This window comes from Copidosoma floridanum, unplaced genomic scaffold (assembly GCF_036245765.1).
Source record: "Copidosoma floridanum isolate Cflo_tuat_1 unplaced genomic scaffold, Cflo_Japanese_pri ptg000020l, whole genome shotgun sequence".
Classification (NCBI taxonomy): Eukaryota; Metazoa; Arthropoda; class Insecta; order Hymenoptera; family Encyrtidae; genus Copidosoma; species Copidosoma floridanum.
In genome coordinates, this window is record NW_028321897.1 from 25,835,692 (window position 1) to 25,855,743 (window position 20,052).

The window sequence follows — 20,052 nt, forward strand, 5'->3', positions numbered from 1 at the left end:
ATGTTTGAAACCGTAAAAATAGAAGTAATAATTTACCAATAGTCAAAATAAAAAACCTCTAGTGATTTTACCTTATCATTTTACCATATCTGAAAAATACAATAGGTTCTTCAGATCAGAAAGCTTGAACATTATTAACACATTTAACAATTAATTATTTTCTATTATTAAAGTAGCAAATGATTCTTTAGATGCTAACTTCAAGTCTTATATCATTTATTGCAATAAATATTACAATTGCAGTGATGCGGATATGGATCAAACTTTACATAAATTAAAAATCAGACTGACTCAGTATGATAGAATGTATTAAAAAAAAAAATTGAAAAAGTCTGTACTTTACTAACATGTGACTGTAAGCGGTCATACTTCTAACTTTGAAGAGAGAAAAAATGTAAAAGTGTTGGATACAGAGCACCATGAAATACAGAGAGAAATTATTTAAATGTTGCATATTTTTTATTCTGAAAACAGTATTCATAGAAAGAATTTACTACTTTAATTTACTAAAAAATTTTAGAATTTAAGAAAAACCATTTTTCGAAATGTTACTTAGTTTATGTAATTGCACTGGTCATATTTTTATCTTTATTTTTATTTGTACATACAGTTGTGTCTTTTTCGTGGTTATGAGTGCTTGTAATGTGTATTGCGCTGTAGGTGTACTTTTACAATTCTGTGTTCTGCACTGATAACTATGTACTTTGTAAGCGCATACTATTAAATTGGCTCTTTCATATGTATATTAGTTATATGTACCTAACCATACTTGAAAGTGGTCTTTTTCACCTAGCACTGGACAGTAGGTGAGAGTTGCTGCCTTTGTTAAATAGTTTTTACGTTTTATCTATTTGACATTATTATATTTTTGATGCTTATTACGTCCATCTACATGTAAAAAGACTCAGTTGGTTGTTTGTCTGTAAGAATAAAAAGTAGTTGACGTGATTTTTTAAACTATTTATAATACAATAAATACTTGTACAAGAAATATTTTTTCTCAAAAAACTTTAACTATGTTGCAAGTAATTTTTTTTTTTTTTTTCTGGAAAGGTCCAAAAAGTTTTAAAAAATGGAAAAAGAACTGTAGACTAACAATGAATTAAAAAGTTTCGCTTAAGAAGAAAGTTACAAAGTAAGTTATTTCGTGTTCCTTCTACAAAATTTATCCTAGAAAAAATGAGCAAGTGGAATAAATGGTAAAAGATCGCCAAACGTATTTCTTTTTTAGACAATGCTCATGTATAGAACTTAAGGAAATCGAGGAGCTCGCTCTTACCTTTCTCTAATAACATTTATACATCTTTTAACACCGTTTTGGTGTTGCATCATTTTTACTAAAACAATTATTGTTTTAATTTATACAATCATTGAAACCAAATTTTTTTTCAATATAATTAACATAAATTATGAATAATGGTTCATTTTTTGAACGCCATAAGAAGTATTTTTTGCAATGGTTGTCATTGTGCTACATAAGAAAAATTCTGTTGTTCAAGGTGCGCTATAAACACTGAAAAACTTTAGTGTTACTGTATAAAAATAAGTTAACATACCTTACATTTATACAGATTAAATGAAATAAATTAAATTCAACACAAGACTGTTGAGAAAAATTATTTATTAACACTACTTATCACTTAAAATTATTTAATTATTCTATTTGCCTTATAGACAACGTAAAAAAATAAATTCAATTATAATGAGCTATGTAAGGAGCTATTGTGATTTTTTTCAAGAAGGTGGAGGCTGCAGAAATTTTCTTAAAATAAGATGAAAGGCTGTGGGAATATTTCGGAGGCTTTGGGAGGCTTAACCAATGTTTTATTCATTTAATGAGCTGTACAATTTAATGTTTGAATAAATAAAGTCTCTTTACAAAAAATGTAACAAGTACAATGTAAGATTTCACTTATACCTTATAATTTTCTCTAGACATATTGTACAGTTTTATTGTGGTAGAGCTGCTGATAAAACTGAGTTGGAAAGGATTAAAGTGAGGGGTAAATTTAACTTAATTTTAGCGAGATAAGAATAATGGTTAATTTGCCATAAGAGTAAGAAAAACATTTCAAATGAGTTCAATTGTAAATCCAGTACAACTGTATAAAAAAAGGAGAACATTTATGTATAAAGCATAAAGTGATTAAGAAAATGGAATTGACATCGTAGTTTTTGATTCTATTGTGTTTGATTTCCTTATTTTTTCCCGTCATTTCCTTCTTTCCTTAAGTTGATAAGTCTTTTTGTGAGACCTTACTGTAAGTTTGCCTGAGACCACTCGGTCATCTACATTGCTAAGTACTTTTCGTGAGGCGCAGCTATCGTTTTAAGGATACCCTGTCTGACTTTAAGTTTAATGATATGATCTCTTTAAACCATCTACCTAACCATACTGACCTTTCTGAAAAGGTGGTGACTTTGTTGATGCGCTGGCTAGGTGCTCTCATAAAAAATAAGCATTCAAAGATCCAGACATCATCTTCAAAAAAATTGACTAATTGTGTGAAAAATTAGACAAGTGAGTTTTTGGCATTTAGAGTATTCATTCTATCAAAAAAACCAAGAAAAAACTAATATTTTTTAGCGAGATTCGAACCCACGATCTTTTGATTTTTTTCATATAAGAGTCTAGCACACTACTTAGTAATTAACGCTCTATATCTAGTATATATAGTCTGTTGCCCCCTATATCAAACTTATTTATATGATTCACCCACATACTTGCACTTTTACTTAGTCAAAAAAATTTGACGCATGAAGATTCTTAACGTATACAGTTGACTACTTGTTGCAAAATATTTTTAGGAAGACAAATCTGGTTAAGTATCAGAAATAACCTGTGCTCTTAATATTGTGTTTCACGAGTCATATTACCATAATGCTTGAGAAAATGAAGAAAAAACGGTTGGTTTTTTATGTAATGTAAAGAAATGATTTATGCAGCAGTTGATCAATCATCAGAGATTCTTGGAATCTGTAAAATTTCAAGTTATCACTTAGATTATGATAACCAATTTTGCTGAGATTTTGCATAGTTATTTTTGATACTTCCTAGATGGTTTCACTATAGTTTTTATCTTTAAAAAATTATTTACATTAGTAGTTAATGAGCTCAAGGTTTTGAAAAAATAGCTAGCTTTTAATTTTAGTTCAGTAGGATCTGCTAGGTTCCGTAGAAGTAAAATCGAAGCTACCTACAATAGAAGTTACTAAGTCTAGTTATGTTAGCAAGGGAATAAATACCACAGTCGTTCACTAACAGTGCATGAAGCATAGAGCTCGGTGTCCCAGCTACCGATCACACTGTTTTTTATTGAACTAGCGATTTACATCAAACTTCATCCCAAACCACCAGGATGGACGAAAGTCACCAATAAAAAAGTTTTATAAATGCGAACATTCCGGCGTAAGACCAGGAAACGTGTTTAGCCAGAGCACAATCTTCTCTAGCATTTTGGGATTCCATGGCCATTTTTCCAACTGACATGGTGCGTACCAGAGCATATTTTTATCCATCATCAAAGTAGAAAAAATAACCCTGAGAAGTTGCGGCAGCCACAACGGCCTCCTCCTCCATGGTTCGTCCCAACGGTATACCCATAGAGAAGGTATTCTCAAGACCCATTTTTCCGACTAGCAAGAAGCGGTAAGTTATCCGAGGAACGACCTGCAGACGAGATATTCTTCGGTCTGCGGTATACCTTCCTCCAGTACGATCTCCATATACAGAGACTCTGAGGGTAAGAGTCAAGTTTCCCGCACAGCCAGCTCTCCATTATCAAGAATAATAATAAGGAATAGCTGGATGTTTCACCACTGGTCCTTTTCATGGCCATTATAAGTTTTTTTGTCCTAACGTTAAACTACCTTGCCAACAAATATATTACAAATTAACAAAGTTGACAAAAAATAGCGCTTAGGACTCAAAAATGTTTTAACCCATGCCTGTAGTTGCAAGAGAGCGCATTGGAAGGAAATTTCAAACGCATCTTATGCTTGTATACAATTTCAGGCGTGAAGAAACTGATGCAGAATATTTATGGAGATTGAAACATCAGCATCAAAATCGACAAATAAAGAATCCATTGCGTGAGAGATCATCTTTCCATTATAACCCTGACAGTAATCATTAAAATCTTCCAGATTTTTTAATAGGAGAGATTAAGCTCCAGGACTTTGTTGTTCTGGTCACAAAGTTGTAAAATTGGAAAAAACAATTTTTAAATTACACACTTCTTGTCAGATTTAAATATTAACGTTTTAAACAAATACTCCTTTTTTATTTATAATAGCGTAAGAAAGTGCAAATTCACAGACCAACCATTATTTTATGGCGTAAGAAATTCACGGTACTTTCTAGCATCATCATATTTTTTTCACTTCTAACAGTTTATTATTGGACAATATAAACTGCTTTACATTAACTTTAATTATTTTACACTACTTGTCAACACATCATTCAGTGAGTCGAGCAAAGCCGACGGTTTTTTATAAAAGAAAATAACCTTCATAACATTCTCTTACGATGAAAAATCAAAACTAAAATTGAATTTGTATGCTCATCCTTAGCTTATAAATTAGGAATTACAAGTTCTCAAATTTAGCTAGGCCTGCTTTTGTAAGATTTTGTAAATCCTATCACCATATGGGTTCCACTTGCTAAATATTTTTATGGAAATAAAATCAGGTCCAAAATTGTTCTGTTGAATCTAGTGTGTACTACTACCTACTGTAACAAAATTTTATTAAATATTAATAACACTCAAAATTTGACCAAAAAGTTCTTATTAGTCATTTAGAACTTACTGCTCCTTTACTAGATAAAGTAACTCAATTAATATAAGTTATTTAAAACTTTCATCATTTTAATATGAATTTTAAAGTTTTTTTTTTTTTTTTTCAGAAACTAATGGTGGACGAAAAAAAATGTTATTTGTTTGGTCGCAATCATCAACTTAATGACTTTTGTATAGACCACGCCTCATGCTCCAGAGTCCATGCGGCTATTGTATATCATAAATTCTTGAATAGAACCTTTTTGATTGACTTAGGAAGTAGTAAGTTATCAACAATGTTCTTTATTCATTGATTAGTTTATCAAAAATCATTTAAAATTTTAGCTCATGGAACGTTTATTGGTAACATGCGTTTAGAATCTGATAAGCCTACACAATTACCTGTAGATAGTACGTTTCATTTTGGGGCATCTACGCGTTATTATATTATAAGGGAGAGACCACAGACTGGAGCAAGAGCAGTTGATGAATTTGAAAAAACTAGTGAAGACTTAGATACTGGTGGCTTATTAGGTTTACCAGAAACAGAAACGGAGCTTGACGTAAATATCTTTCTTTGTTAAATAAGATATTTTTTTCATAATAGCATTTTTTTATATCTAATTTTTTTAAATTTACGTTTATTCTGTGTGCACAGAATTTAACAGAATTTAACACAGCTCACAATCGAAGGATTTCTATGCTCGGTATTCCAGATGATGAAATTCATAAATGTTCAAGGAAACGTAAAAAAAAAGGTATCAGCTTTAATGACGATGAAGAAGTAATAAATCCTGAAGATGTTGATCCGTCCGTTGGTAGATTTCGTAACCTCATTCAGACAACTGTGATTCCAAGTAAAGTACGTAATCTATCTGACTTATATACGTGCATGCACAATTTTGAAAGACTCTTTATTGATATACTTATGCGAAAAATTATTTTACTAATATTAAATTTACGCAATATTTTCGAGAGAAATGCAAAGGCTGTTTTAATATGGTGGGGCCCCAAAATTAAATGTCACACAAGGCATTTATTGTTGCATTCCATTTTATTAACAGAAGATTTTCTTTGTTGTAAAAAAGTTCGCATGAACCCTTGCACCTCAAAATTGAGAATATTACAAAAATAAAGTTATAATTAAAAAAAGTGCACATGTGCGTTATCTTTTTTTTTTTTTTTTTTCTATCTTTTTTTTCATCAATATGACGGTTTCTAAAAAAAATTTTTCTTTTTAACACTGTTTTTTTATTTTTATCTATGTTTAAAATTTTTTAATGTAATAAAACTCTCAAGACTTATGAAATTTATAAAAAGCAATATTATTTGATACAAATAAACATGTGTGAGTTCATAGATGTATGTAGCCACATCTCGAGAAAATGATTAAACATGGCCTGTTTTTATTTCAAGATAGTTAACTCTGCTGAAAACAAATGGGGTTTTACTGTCCTGCTTTTTAGGCACAATAAATGTATGGGAGTGCCTTATAATTTTGTCAACAACTTTTTTTTGTTATGTTACATATTTGACTCTAGCATAGATGCTCTATAACTTGAAATAAAGATACAAACAGCAAAAATAGTAGTTTTCCTACGAGTTTGAAAAGTTTCTGTTTGCGAACCGAGAGGTTTGCGGCCCGAGCCGAAGGCGAGGTCCGTAACGAGGTTCGTAAAGGAGACTTTTCGAACGAGTTCCGGAAAACTGCTTTTTCGCCCAAGGAAGTACCAGCCTCTCAAAACCACCCGAGGGCGGAAAAATCTTTTTTTTCCAGCATGGAAGGATTCTTAAACCCTGCAACAATATGTTTCTATCCAAAACGTTGACTTAATTTTCTGAACGACATTTTTGCGTACGTTAGAGTCCTCACATTCTGAATGACAAAAAACTTTCTGTAATAGTCCAAAAGTCATTGTGTAGTATTAAACTGTTTTTTATAAATGAAATGTCAAGTGTAAAGTTTGTAGATGTGATATTGATACACTTTTTGGTGGAAAATTTTTTGCCTTCAATGTCCTTTTTAAGCCTTCACTAACTGAAATCTTTCTCATATGGTAAAAAATTGTTTTTTTTTTTTATTTTTAATTTCTGCTTTTTAAATAAATATTGAAGATGAAAGTATTACATGAAGATCCCATTAAGATGAACTCTTTATATTTTTAATTTGTTTTAACTTTTAATTTACTATTTTTTTTCTAGTTTTATTGTACGTAACGTAGTAAGCAACACTAATTACAAATAATAAAGAAACATCAAAACTTTTTGTTACACTAAGGGGTTTTCTCTAAAAAGTACTTCAAATATTACCAATTGCAGAAATTGTTTTTCTAACTATGCCAATTATCCAAATCTATGTCTTTCAGGTATAAAAAAAAAAAAAATTAAGTAATTAAATTTTTGTTTTGAGTATAATTCATCGCATCTTGTATATTTAAACATAAATTTCTATGACAATCTTAAGTTACTTAATGGTGAAAAACTTAAAACACTTAGAAAATCAAGTTTTCAAGTATTTCTATACAGCAAGCATAGTTTCTTGTTTGGGTTTGATAGCAATTAAAGTAATAAAAAAAACTAAGTTGTGACTATTCAACCATGGTTAGATTTAAGATTAAAGAATTTTTTATGACTGTAGACTGATAATCAATTAATTTTTTACTTCTTTCTGAAAAAATATGCAGGTGGTATGATAACAGCATTACCTGATGATATTGCAACGTTGTATGAAACATGAAATACTACTGATATCAACATCCTTGCTCGGTGAGATTATGCGTAATCAGTACAGTCAAATTGTATTGATACGCAAGCAATTCAGTACTAGACCACTCGATATACAAAAATAGTATTTACATACTCACTATAGTATTGTTTTATTAGTTTGATTCATGGCTTATTTAATATACAGCTAATCCAGTGACCAATATAATGACTTAGACTGATATCTGCAGGCTACCATTGTTTATGAGAAATTTTATGAAGCGTTAATAATTCTAATACATAATAAAATTAATACAGTCAAAAAAACGTTCAGACATATGAATAAATAAAAGTACTAATGAAAATTCGTGGGTTATTACTTTAAAAAATACTTTTTTTTTTTTTTTATAAAGTTAAATATTTTTTTTTTAAAGCAATTTTTTAAGAGTTAATATTACAAATAGCTATATAATTATGGAGTAATTTACAGTTAAATTTAATTTTATATTAAAGTTTGCAGAGTAAAAGAATGGTGCTTACCGAAGTCCTTACGCAGTGTAGATTACTCTAATAAAAGTTATTTTCGTTGTTAAAAATCTGCTCATGATCTACGATTCATCTTCGGAATCTGTAGTTTTTCAATAATCTACTTACAGATTATAAGTACTGGGGCAACGTCGATGTGGACGATTTGTCCGTGTAGACCTAGTATTCCTGCAGAATCAAATTCTGTCGTATGATTTTCCAGTATATACGATAAGAGATAAGAGAGAAAGGTTTAAATAAGAAAATAACTTCTGTAAATTTAGATCGTACGCATTAAACCGACAAAAGTTTGTTAACAATGAAAATGAATCGCGGCAAAACTGGCTTATCTACAACACTCAGTATACAACCGGATGGTTGACCTAAGCTAGACTGTAGAGACAATTACACAGAAAATTTTTGACAGTGCAAACGTGACAGGTCCCAACGGTGTATTTACCAAACTGCCAATAAGCAGCTTCTACTTTGCTCTTCGGTTAACCTTGTTTGAAATTTTTTATAACTTCTTTATAAGTCGATCAAGCTGATGTAACTACACATCACCGTTGACGCTTATTCTGACGTTGTGTTGACTCTAGACCATAGTGTAGAATTTAGACTACGGTGGAAAAAACAGTGTAGCTAAAGACGCCATTCGGGATCGCATGGGCGGTAAAAGCGGGAGAGAGAAGAACACATATCCACACGTGTATTGTACGTGATTTACGTATGGTCTCAGCCATAAATATAGATCATCGATTGTAGGAGTTGCCTTAATCAGTTCAAGTAAGGTCAGAGCAAAAACAGTTGTTTGATTCCGAAAACTCTGAGCTACCCTTTATACGAGATATTCTCAGTTAAAGCTTTGATGGCTATTTCCTTAAAGTTTAGATAAACTAACACGGTTTTTACTATTTTTTCCGCAATTGAGGAGTTTTCTTGCTTATAATATCCAAAATTCGACATTGGGCTAAAACTATCTGCTTAAAAAGATTTTCGATGAGTTTATAAGTAGTGTGGATACACAAATCCTTTTTGCTACCGATTGTGTCAATATGTCATACTGGTATTTTAGTGCAGAATGCAATTGTAAAGAACTTTAATTTATTTTTAAGTCTCTTTTAGTAATTGTTAAATAATTAATATCTAGGTTACACAGTTCGATGGCTTTATTCTCATAAAAAATGGTACCATAGTTAAAAAGCCTTAAAGTCATAGTAGTTAATTTAAGTTATATTTGAGATAGGAGTTGCACCTTGTAAGCCAATAGCTACCACGTTTCATTTGAAAAAACAGCCTAATGACAAATTGATCGTTGAAGTGCTTGTTAATTTTATCACTTAGATAGTTTCATTTGGACTTTTCGTATCCTATAGCATCAGTTGATAGCACGTCAGGCTGTACAAAGAAGTTTATTTCTTTAAAGCTGGATTTTATGTGAAGTACCTTTCAAGATTTAAAAACACTTTTTAAAGATTTATTTACACACTTACATAAATTGACTCTAAGCAGCTCAAAACTTTGTGTTTTTATTTTTTTTTTTTCTACGTTGTAAGATTTTCAATGATTATACACCGAAATTCACTAAAGAATTATCAAAGGATTATAAAACATTATACATTTAATTAAAATCTGAAATATAATACAAAAAAAACTAAGATTTAATCAATAAAGAACTAGCCAATGATTTAAACAATCTGCTGACTATGCAATGCTTGTCAGACTTTAGCTGATGTGTCATTTAAATTTTTTTTTAGTAGTAAGAGTTATCATCCAAACAGTTTTACTGTGTATTTATACTGTTAACAGCAAAATCATGTAAAAGTTACCAAACTATGGTATGCTATAATATACATATATAATATTATAATATGTATGTTCATATTCAATCAATAACTTTTAAAATATTTATTCCAGATATTTTATAAGTTATTTGCATGAAAAAATTATAATATATTATACTAAAAGAATGTTACTAAAAATGACTATTTTTCTTAGATACCAAGTCACTAGAACACTTATACTTATTCAGATTATGCTAAATAGAGAAAGAAAGCTTAGTAACATCAGGACAAGATCCAGTCGCTTACATACACCAACTATTGATATTTTCGTAAACTTTGTCTATATCAATACATAGTTAGAGATCAAAGCCTGTCTCGTACTTTATTCTACTTTCTATTCCTTAAAAAAAAAAGGCTAAGAAATCTACATAAGTGATTGCACTTTTAAAGAATAACATCTACATAGTACACATAAAACAAAAAAGACAGGTGCTTTTTTCTTTTTTATAAAATTATATTAACGGAGTAAATATAACTTTATATATTGATTTGTTAACTAAATTATTACGTATTATAGTATTTTTCATATAGGTATATTAATACTAAAATCAAATAACAATCTTGAGTTAATTTGTTATTTTAAGCCAAATAAAAGATAAGAGTAAAAAATTTTCGTAAAATTCGATTAAAGTTCGTATTTTTTAAAAATTTTACAAGAAAACAAATTGATTAAATAACTAAGATGTTCAGTTTCATAATTAAGTTCATTTTGTTGCTGTCCATATGTTTCATGTGTTTGATTTTGATCATACACTCCGTTCGCAATGTTTTGATTTGGATAGTATGTAAAGAAGAACCTCCGTTGACATGGTTATAAATGAACATACTTTGGTGCTGATACCAATCGTGAAGTTCTTTAGGTCTTATCATTAAACTTTCAAATTTTAGTTTCCATTTAGTCAGCAAAAAATTCACTCACAACTTTAGATTTACTGGGCTGCTTAAAATTTCTGTTTTGACATGTAGTCCAGCCCGTTTGCGATGATAAGGTCATCCTACAAACAATTTTTTAATACAGTAATTTAAAAGTACATTAGAGTTTCATAAAGTATTTAGTTTTGTATGAAATGTAACTTCATATTTTACTCATCACTTTCTGTTGTTATTTTACTTATCTATTGTGTTTGGATTACTACTTTTTTTGTAGCTTGGATTATATGGACAAGCATTTGCAACGTGAATTGAAAAACATTTAATGCTCATACATAAGAACCTGTTATTTATAAAGATTATGTGTTACCTTTTACTAACATGGGTGCTCATTATAATCTGACATATAGTGCGATCGAATTAAGTTTTTGGCAATGGAGATTCAGACTAGCTCGAAAAAAATTTGTTGTAGGGTATTAAACAATGTCAATCGATTATAATAAAATCGAACAAAAAACGTTTTCCACTAAGGCTTTTAAAAAATGGAAAAAATGATAAAACACGGTTTTTAGCGTTGGAAACGTACAATAAGCCTTAGAATAAGAAAAAATAAAAAAATACATTGAAGTATGCGTTCCAAAAAGACGAACAAAATAATCTCTGGTCGATCCCGATTGGTACAGTGGTTTCCCCGCAAAATACAAAAAATCTCGTTTTTTGAGCCAATATTCAAAAATTAATATCTCTTTTTTGCATAAACATGAAGGACTGAAATTCGGCAGAGTTATAGCTTTAGTAGTCTCAATAACCACGCTAAATTTTAGCAAGATCAGATGGATAGTTTTTGCAAACCGCAGCTAAATGCAAAAAAAATTTTGTTATCATAAATTTTTATGTAATAAAATTCTTTGCTATAATAAATAGTTTATAATAATGAAAACAATCATAATAAATTTACGTATTTTTTATTAAAAAAATTCATTTTACAAGAATTTGTGTCATTATTAATTTCATTGTCTTTTATTTTTTATTTAATAAAGAAATTGACACTTTTTAATAAATGATTATTTTTTAAATATTGATTTCTATGAAATATTTTTTGTTTTGCTTTTACTTCACAGATAAATCTTCGAGGTATCACTCATCAAAACATTGGTGTTAATATTTAAACAAAAAATTTTTTTCCGACTTCGGGCGTTTATAAAGGTTAGGCGTACCCTCGGTAGGAAGAATAGGATACGCCCCATAAACGCCATCGCTCTGTGGCTACCTTACGTCCCTCAGGCCGCAAAGTAGCCACGGAGACGATGACACTTATCCGACGAAAACTACTATTAACTTTTGGTAGCATTAACTGTGTTCTTTAGTAGCCCTTAGTGCTGCATTCTAGCAGCCTTTAGCACCGCACTCTGACAGTTTTAAGCGCCAACTTTAAGAATACAGTATTGTAACTGTCTCTATCACCGATTGAAAAAAAAATTAATTAAGTATTAAGATCGCTACATCATTTTTGAAAAATGCATGGTGCCGTGATTCATTCCTAAAGTATATATTATTAATAGATATTACCTATAATTATGATAGTGTTAATAATAGTGATCATGATAATTATAATGGTAATGGTATTAATAGTGATAATGGTAGTTATACTGATAGTAATAGTGATAAGGGTTACAGTTATGGTAATCGTAATGGTAATAATAAAGATAATGATAAAGATAATGATAAGGAACAGGTTAATGGGAACGGTAATAGTAATGGTGATTCTAATAATAATTACAGTGATAATACAAATAATAACAGTAATAATAATTATGATAATAATAGAATCCCTAAAATATACAATAGTAATAAAAATTTACGGAATACATTAATACATTTCTCTTAAACAAAAACAAAAATTTTCTGTCCAAACCAATTAACTATCACCAATGCAGTTCTTCTACTCATCACTTTACAATAAAAAAAATTTTTTTTTAATCAAGTATTAATGAAAAATCAGATAACATATAAGCAAAAAAAAATTTTAAACAGGAACAAAAATAAATATGTGTGAATACGTCTGAAGTTGGCAAAGGAGAAAGATACTTACGACGTTCTTGTAAGAACAAAACAAGTGAAAGAAACGTTTCTTTTGATGGTGTGGATCTTAATAAAGTTAAAGTTAAAAAGAAAGGAATTACAAAAAAAAACAAAAAACAATTCTTTAAAAATATTGGGTTAGGAAAAAAGTAGTTCTGGTTGTTCCTAATAGATCGTGTTGAAGTCATATTGCTACTAATACTTATTTAATGAAGCCATGCTATAATGTATTTGTTAAATAGTTGTCCAAAGAACATTGTAGATATAAAAGTAGCACTATTCGTGTATTCAGGCAATAGTTATTACGCTTTGAAAACAAAGATTTACCGGAGAAGCTTTACAGACGGTTGCAAAGCCTGTACTGGAAAAAGATGCTAAGTGTTTGGTAGGACTGAAAAGGAATTGTTCATCAGAAGCTGCTTGAATTTGGTCAAATAATTCATTAGACGTTGTAATGTTAACAACTATTACGATTGCATTAGGCCAAGAAAAACAAAAAGGGCCAGAAGTTTTCATGTATCTACCTCATAGCCTAGGCCTTGCCCCGTCTGACTACCATTTGTTTTGGTCTCTGCAGAAGTCTCTTAGTAGTGAAGTAGCTTTTGAAAATCATTTAACTCTTTTTTGTGCCTAAAAACCTTAAAAGTCTTACATTGACTGATTTATGGTTATACCAAAAAAGTGGCAAAAGTTTATTGATCAAAACGGCATGTATTTCGTTGATAGGTGTTAAAAATTTATATGAATAAATTCGCTTCGTAAAACGTAAAAAAATTGGAATTACTTTTTCCCTAACCCAATAAAAGAATAATAAAAAATCAAGAAACAAAAAAAGTCGAAAAAAAATTAAAAAATGCTACTTGTAGACAAATTGAAATCGAAGAAAATAAACAAAAAATGGGAAATCTAATAAAAACTGACTACGAGTTAATTGAACGTAAAATTAATAATGTTAGAATCCGTTTGTGTAGTTTATACCCAAATTATAAAAGTTTGGATTTTCTTAAATTAGGAATTTTTTTTTTATGGAGCGAGGAGGGGAAAATCTTCGTAGACACTTCAGCTAATCTGGTAGTAGTGTCGGATTCACCCGGTGTGCCTACCGACTAAAAACTAACCTCCTTGCATGGGGCTGGTCCATTAGGATCACTCCTATAGGAAACAAAAAGGGCATAAGAGAAGAGAGAAGAAGGAAAATACCGATAAATATTGGAGGCCAGCTTGCTTTCAAAGGGATAAAAGGAGGGGCACTTACGCATCTGGGCAAAGCTCGACAAGAATGTATAAAACAAGCCAAAGAAAAAATATTCAATTCAAAACAAAATAATATTTAAAAAATGTAACACATATGTGATACACAAGAAGAATCTATTATTACCTTGCTAGTAAAAACAAAAATAATTTAATGAGAAAAATAAAATTCCTTACAAATTGAAAGAGAAAAAAAAAAAAAAAAAAACACAGAGTAAGTATGCTTTGTAAAAAAAGTTTACTATTAAAGACATGAAAGAAAATAATAGAAATATCATAATAACTTGGCAATTCAGTAATAATAATTAGAATTACAACAGATATTTTTAATTTAATGAATCGATTACAATTTTTCAGAAAAATTGAGAAATATTTTAATGCAACAAAAAAAGATCTAACCTTGATTAGCTCGTACTATAGTGGTCTTGGTTAAAAAATTGCATAGCATATTATCTAAAAGAATCCTTAATAAATCACAAGAATATATTGAAAAATTCTAAAGAAGCTTGCTACTTAAGTAACAACGATACAAAATACTTTATACTGTACATGTGAAATAGCATTTTTATTAACAAACCCTTAACATTGGATCTAATGAATGGTCTATTATTTCCAGAAAATTCACCACAGTGAAACAATTTTTTTACCACTTGAAGAATGATTTATATCACTACGACTGTCTTTTATGAAAAATCATCTTGGTATAGACAAGCAGTGTAGTTAAAAGGAAAATTGTGTAAATCTCGCAATCAATGTTGATAATACTTTTTTTCATATATATTGTACAGCCATTTCTTAGAACTGTGCCTTGTAGGCTCTGCAATGACGTGTTATTATGCATATTTATGCTATTGTCAATGGCGTAGTGGAAAACTGCCTCGGATGTAATTGTGAAATAAATCACTTACACAGCAAAGAGGACCTTTTTTTTACATCACTTTCGAACCAGTGAACCACAGTTGGAATACGCACATTAGTAATAGATTCTCAGAGGCGCAAGTCAAGTACCTAGACTCGAACCCGATAATTCTACGTTATCAAGCACGCTGAGCTACGAAATCTGCAGCTTTAACCACTGCACTATTGTGGTATTTTCTTATTGATAATACAGTTTTAATTCTTCCATAAGCAATCAATGGCCTCTAAACGATTCACTTGAAATTAACGATAAAAATTCTTATACCTTTGAACCTATACGACCCTGTAAAATATTTTCTACTGCACAGTATTAAACAAGGCATCCTTTATATCAGGTGCAGAAAGGATGAATTAACCATCGTTTCCAACAATATATTGTAAATAAGTACTCTGTTTCAAAAAAAAAATTAGTTAATCACAAATCTTAAAATCTGAGACTTGTATGTACGATCGAAGATGTGCTCTTAATATTCCAAAAATGATGCTTACTTATCGTTGTTAACGTTTATCCAAACTAATATCAAACATTATGATTTATAAATAAAAAAATTAAAGATTCTTAAATGTATTATTTTAAAATATTATGAGTTTCGATTCGTTTTATTATAATTATAAATAAAAATTTTAGCGATGGCTATAGGATGTTACAAGTAGACAGATCGAGTCCTTCATTTTGGGAAAAAACAAACTAAAATTTATTCACTATGATTAGTCAACGAGGTATGCCAAATAAATTTTTAACGATTTTGGTAGCAGAAACATGTTGGCTTAAAGTTTTAATGATCTTAAAAAAATAACTGATACTAAAATCATAACGAAAGAGGACTGCAGACAATCAACCTGTCAAGAAAAAATTAATTTAATTCAAAATAACTTGGTCACATGTGCATTTTATTATTACCATCGTATAAAGAAGCTGTTTAAAGTTTTAAAATTAAGAAAAAATAACTTTTTAAAAACAAATTTATCATTTCTAAAAATTCCTGATTTTATTGTTTTTCAAATTTATAAACATAGTAAAACTTGTAAAAAAAACATGAGTAATACATCGAAGAAACTTTTCGAGACTTGGTTACCAGAAGTTTTTAATAAAAAAATATAAAAATTATGCTTCCAAGATACAAGTATATTGAACAAAGACGAACGAAACACAATTGTAAAAAACAATACAATACACGAATACAACACTAAGAGACCAACTATTTATTTGCGAAGAAGTGTTGATAAATAAGGAATAAATGCTTAAAATAATTTAATTTTGCAATTAGTTAAATGCAATATAGATATACAGTACGTTTAAGATCCTTACGCAATCATACAATGTACCATAAAATTATACTGGAAACGCCAAAGAGGTTTTATCAAAATTGATTAAAAATGCTGCTGAAGAGATAAAAAAAAATTAATCATTCATTGCAGTAGCAAATGAGAGCAGTTGTAAATATTTTTATCAACAAAATGAAAGCACAAGAAATTACTTTTCGCGCATTAAGGACGTTGCCTACTTAGTGAAAATAATCACAGAAGTCGATGAAAATCATTATTGAGAAATGTGACAATGAAAATGCAATGGTTAACACGTGCTCTTATGGGACAGCTGTAAATTTTTAATTAAAAAGTGTGATGGAAATTACACAGGACAACAAAATTTGAGGTATAGAGAAAATGAAGTGTGAGAAACAATTGTGCAAAGTTTCAATTGTTGTTATAATTGGTGTTACGGAAATATTTGTGACAGAATAATTAAAATAAAATAAATCAAAAACATGTGGCAACGTTGCATTTACAGCCAGCAGAAGCTACCACTCGGAGCTATAGTGTCACTTAACGGTATTTTTAAAAAGTCAAAGGGTGTGTCTAATTCCATGAAGTACCTACTTTTTGAAACATATCTACCTTTTCAGTGATATTTTTGTTCAGGCGTAGAAATACAAACACATCACATGTATGTACATATATGTAGGTACACGAGACACGAAGCTGAGAGCAGAAGTAGACAACTTTGAATGTATATTATATATATATATATATACATTACAATTAATATACGAGGTTGCCAGCCATCGACTTGACGTCGATAACGTAGTTAGCTACTAAAAAAAAGAAAAAGTAGGCAACGTCTTTAAGTATCCCTTTATCAAAATATTCCAGACAATTCCTGTTCATAAGTACTTCTCCTGCTAGTCAAAGAACTTATTTCGAAAAATCTAGAAATGAACCTTAACAATTATATCAAGAGACTCTTTTGTCAACTTTTGCAATGGAATCAAACATTCTCAATTATTCTACGATATCGACCAGATGATTTACAAAATTACTTTTTAGCCGACTTCGCAAAAAATTGTTAGTCTTCCAAAACTATTAGGAAATATAAAATTTATGAGCATTTTGAAGATGAAAATAATAGTACTTTCGATGATAACCAAATTCATGAGAATGAATACATAAACACTAATAGCAATCCATGTAATAAACTAAAAAATATTACTGGATATATTTATACCTGAATATTAAAAAAAATTATAAGATATAGAAACTGTGCCCTTGTAAAAGACGAAACAAATTATTATAGAGAACAATTAATTTTAGTTAGTCATTGGACAAAAAAAACTGACGCTTCAACAACTGTAGAGCATATATATTAACTATAAAAATAAAAGTAAAGGAAGTAGAAAGAATTATATTTATAATGACAATACAGAAACTGTTGCAGCTAAAGTTGTTGATATTGTACAAAGTATAGCTGTTCCTCATCAAATAAAAAAGAATGAATAGTACTAACTCGTAAGACAGCTTAAAGATAAACAATATCGTTACCACCATCATTTGATTTTTTTTATTGAAGGTTCACCTAGTCAAAAAATTTATTATTTTACTAAAAGTAAGTAAGTAAGTAAGTAAGTAAGTGGTATAGCAGGTGTAAAAAAAAATAATAGAAGCCATAACTCACTCTTTTATAAGATACTTTAATCGAGATCCTAGAATACATACTGATACTACATTCGTACTTGTATGTGTTTACATAGGTAAACCTGGTTTTAATATAAATGGAACAAAATCACATCCAACTTTTCATTGATCAGAGAACAATAATATTATGTCTCCTTTACCACCAGAAATTATGTTTAATTTGAGTTTGAAATTATTCATTTTAAATTTTTAATTATTGACGAAATATCTTTTGTTGATTTTCGAACATTCAATCAAATAAATACATGACGACAGAAAATTTTTCACTCAAACGAACGTCTTGGTAGTATCTCAGAGATTGTCTTTAAAGATTTTAATTAACTGAAACCCGTTTTTAACAGTTAAATATTTGGGGTAAATAAATATGATCCACTGGCAGTTCTAAGCAAGCCATATTTATGAAATTTATTTTCCATGTATGAGTTTTGATTTCATAATTGATTTATAGGAGGTCGTTGCGCAAAGCCTCATTATTATTATTATATGTTAAATTATAAAGTTAATTATTGTATTATATAGTTAACTGTGTGGGGCATTCCAAGCAACGTTCCCCCATATACAACGATTTGTATTGGTAGTTAAAAGATTATTTATTTACTTACATTTCATTCAAAATCTTTTAATAAAAATATAATTTAATATATCATAAAAATAGTGTGTAATATATATTTTTGTACTGTAAAAGTGTTCATTTGTAAAGAACGTTAAGTAATAAGAACATGTCTTTTTTCTTACAATAAAATTTTTTTTCATCTCTTTTCCCACACCGCCACCACCCAGGAGGCAAACAGATAGACTGTTTATATACGAATAATTGATAACCATTCCATTTTTATAACAAAGTACGGCCAGAAACCAATTTACATCAATTGTATTTCAATTTATTTGTAAGTATAAAGTTCTTGTTGCACTAAGCTTTTTTTTGTTAGCATTTATAATAAACTATTTGTAAAATTTTTAAGTGTATGTATTATATTATTTTGTACATGAGTTAATAATACCAATACATACATAAGTTCCAATTACATTTAATTTATCATTAATACAAACCGTGGAAGTTTCCCATTAAGATGATTTATTTTATGAGTCAACTTATAAAGGTCTATTCCTATTCTGTTTTAAATTAATATTGAAATTAGTACAATAGATGAACACAGTATACATTTATAGGGTGTATTATTAGGTTATACATTTTGTCTATACATATAAAACTATTTAAATCATGTTGTTATTGTTAGATACAAAATTTCTTTCCAAACTATATTTTTAATATCTAAAATTTTTTCTGTATGGATTTGAAATGCCATTTTTATTTTTTCATCTCGATAAATCCACGTACAATTGATTATGAGAAGATAAAGATTTTTTCAAGTATAGTCCCACATTATCGAAACTTTGTCCTTGAGACTTGTTTATAGTCATAGCAAATGCTACAACTAACGGGAATGATTTTCTGTGTAAAATAAAAGGTAATGATGAAGTATTTCCAGTATTTCATGTAATTCTTAGAATAAGAACTTTATTACCAATTTTTTCTCCCATAACTATTTCGCCTTTTACGTTATATTTCAACAATTTAGTAATTCGCAATCGTGCACCGTTACATAGTCTGTCTAAAATACTCAAATTTCGAATTAACGTTACTATTGTACCTATTTTTAAGTTAAGGTCATGAGGCAAGCCTTTACGAATATTGTTTAACATTTCTGTGGAAAAATATATACAAATATTATCATCAAATTTATTAATACCTTTATAGGTTGCAGTATAGATGCTGTAATAAGTCTTAGTTTCTCCGTTTAATTTACTTAAAATCTTAGTGTTTAAAAAAAAAGTATATTTATTATGTTAAGTTAGTACTACGTTATTATGAATACAGTTGCTGTAACTACCAAATATTTCGGTACAGACATCATTTGTTATCCAGGATTTAGGAATGTTAAATGTTTTTATGCCCCCTTCTCCTCTCCAATCCTTAACAAACATTTTGAAAATTCTTTATCACTAGATTGCATATTATTTTGTAATCTTTAAATTTCGAAGCAGTTCTATAAAAATAATGATTTAATAGTTTCTTCTATTATCATTGTTCTATTACCGTTTTTTATAAG

General features: G+C 29.3%; 1 protein-coding gene across 1 annotated transcript in view; it reads left to right on the forward strand.

Moving 5' to 3' along the window:
- Nucleotides 1-20,052, forward strand: part of NiPp1 (nuclear inhibitor of protein phosphatase 1) — a 277,471-nt gene that overhangs the window by 241,003 nt on the left and 16,416 nt on the right. Inside the window, exons 4-6 of the mRNA XM_089593827.1 lie at nucleotides 4,907-5,060; nucleotides 5,124-5,341; nucleotides 5,437-5,640. Of these exons, the coding sequence (XP_089449953.1) occupies nucleotides 4,907-5,060; nucleotides 5,124-5,341; nucleotides 5,437-5,640 (576 nt within the window). The remainder of the gene's footprint in view (nucleotides 1-4,906; nucleotides 5,061-5,123; nucleotides 5,342-5,436; nucleotides 5,641-20,052) is intronic.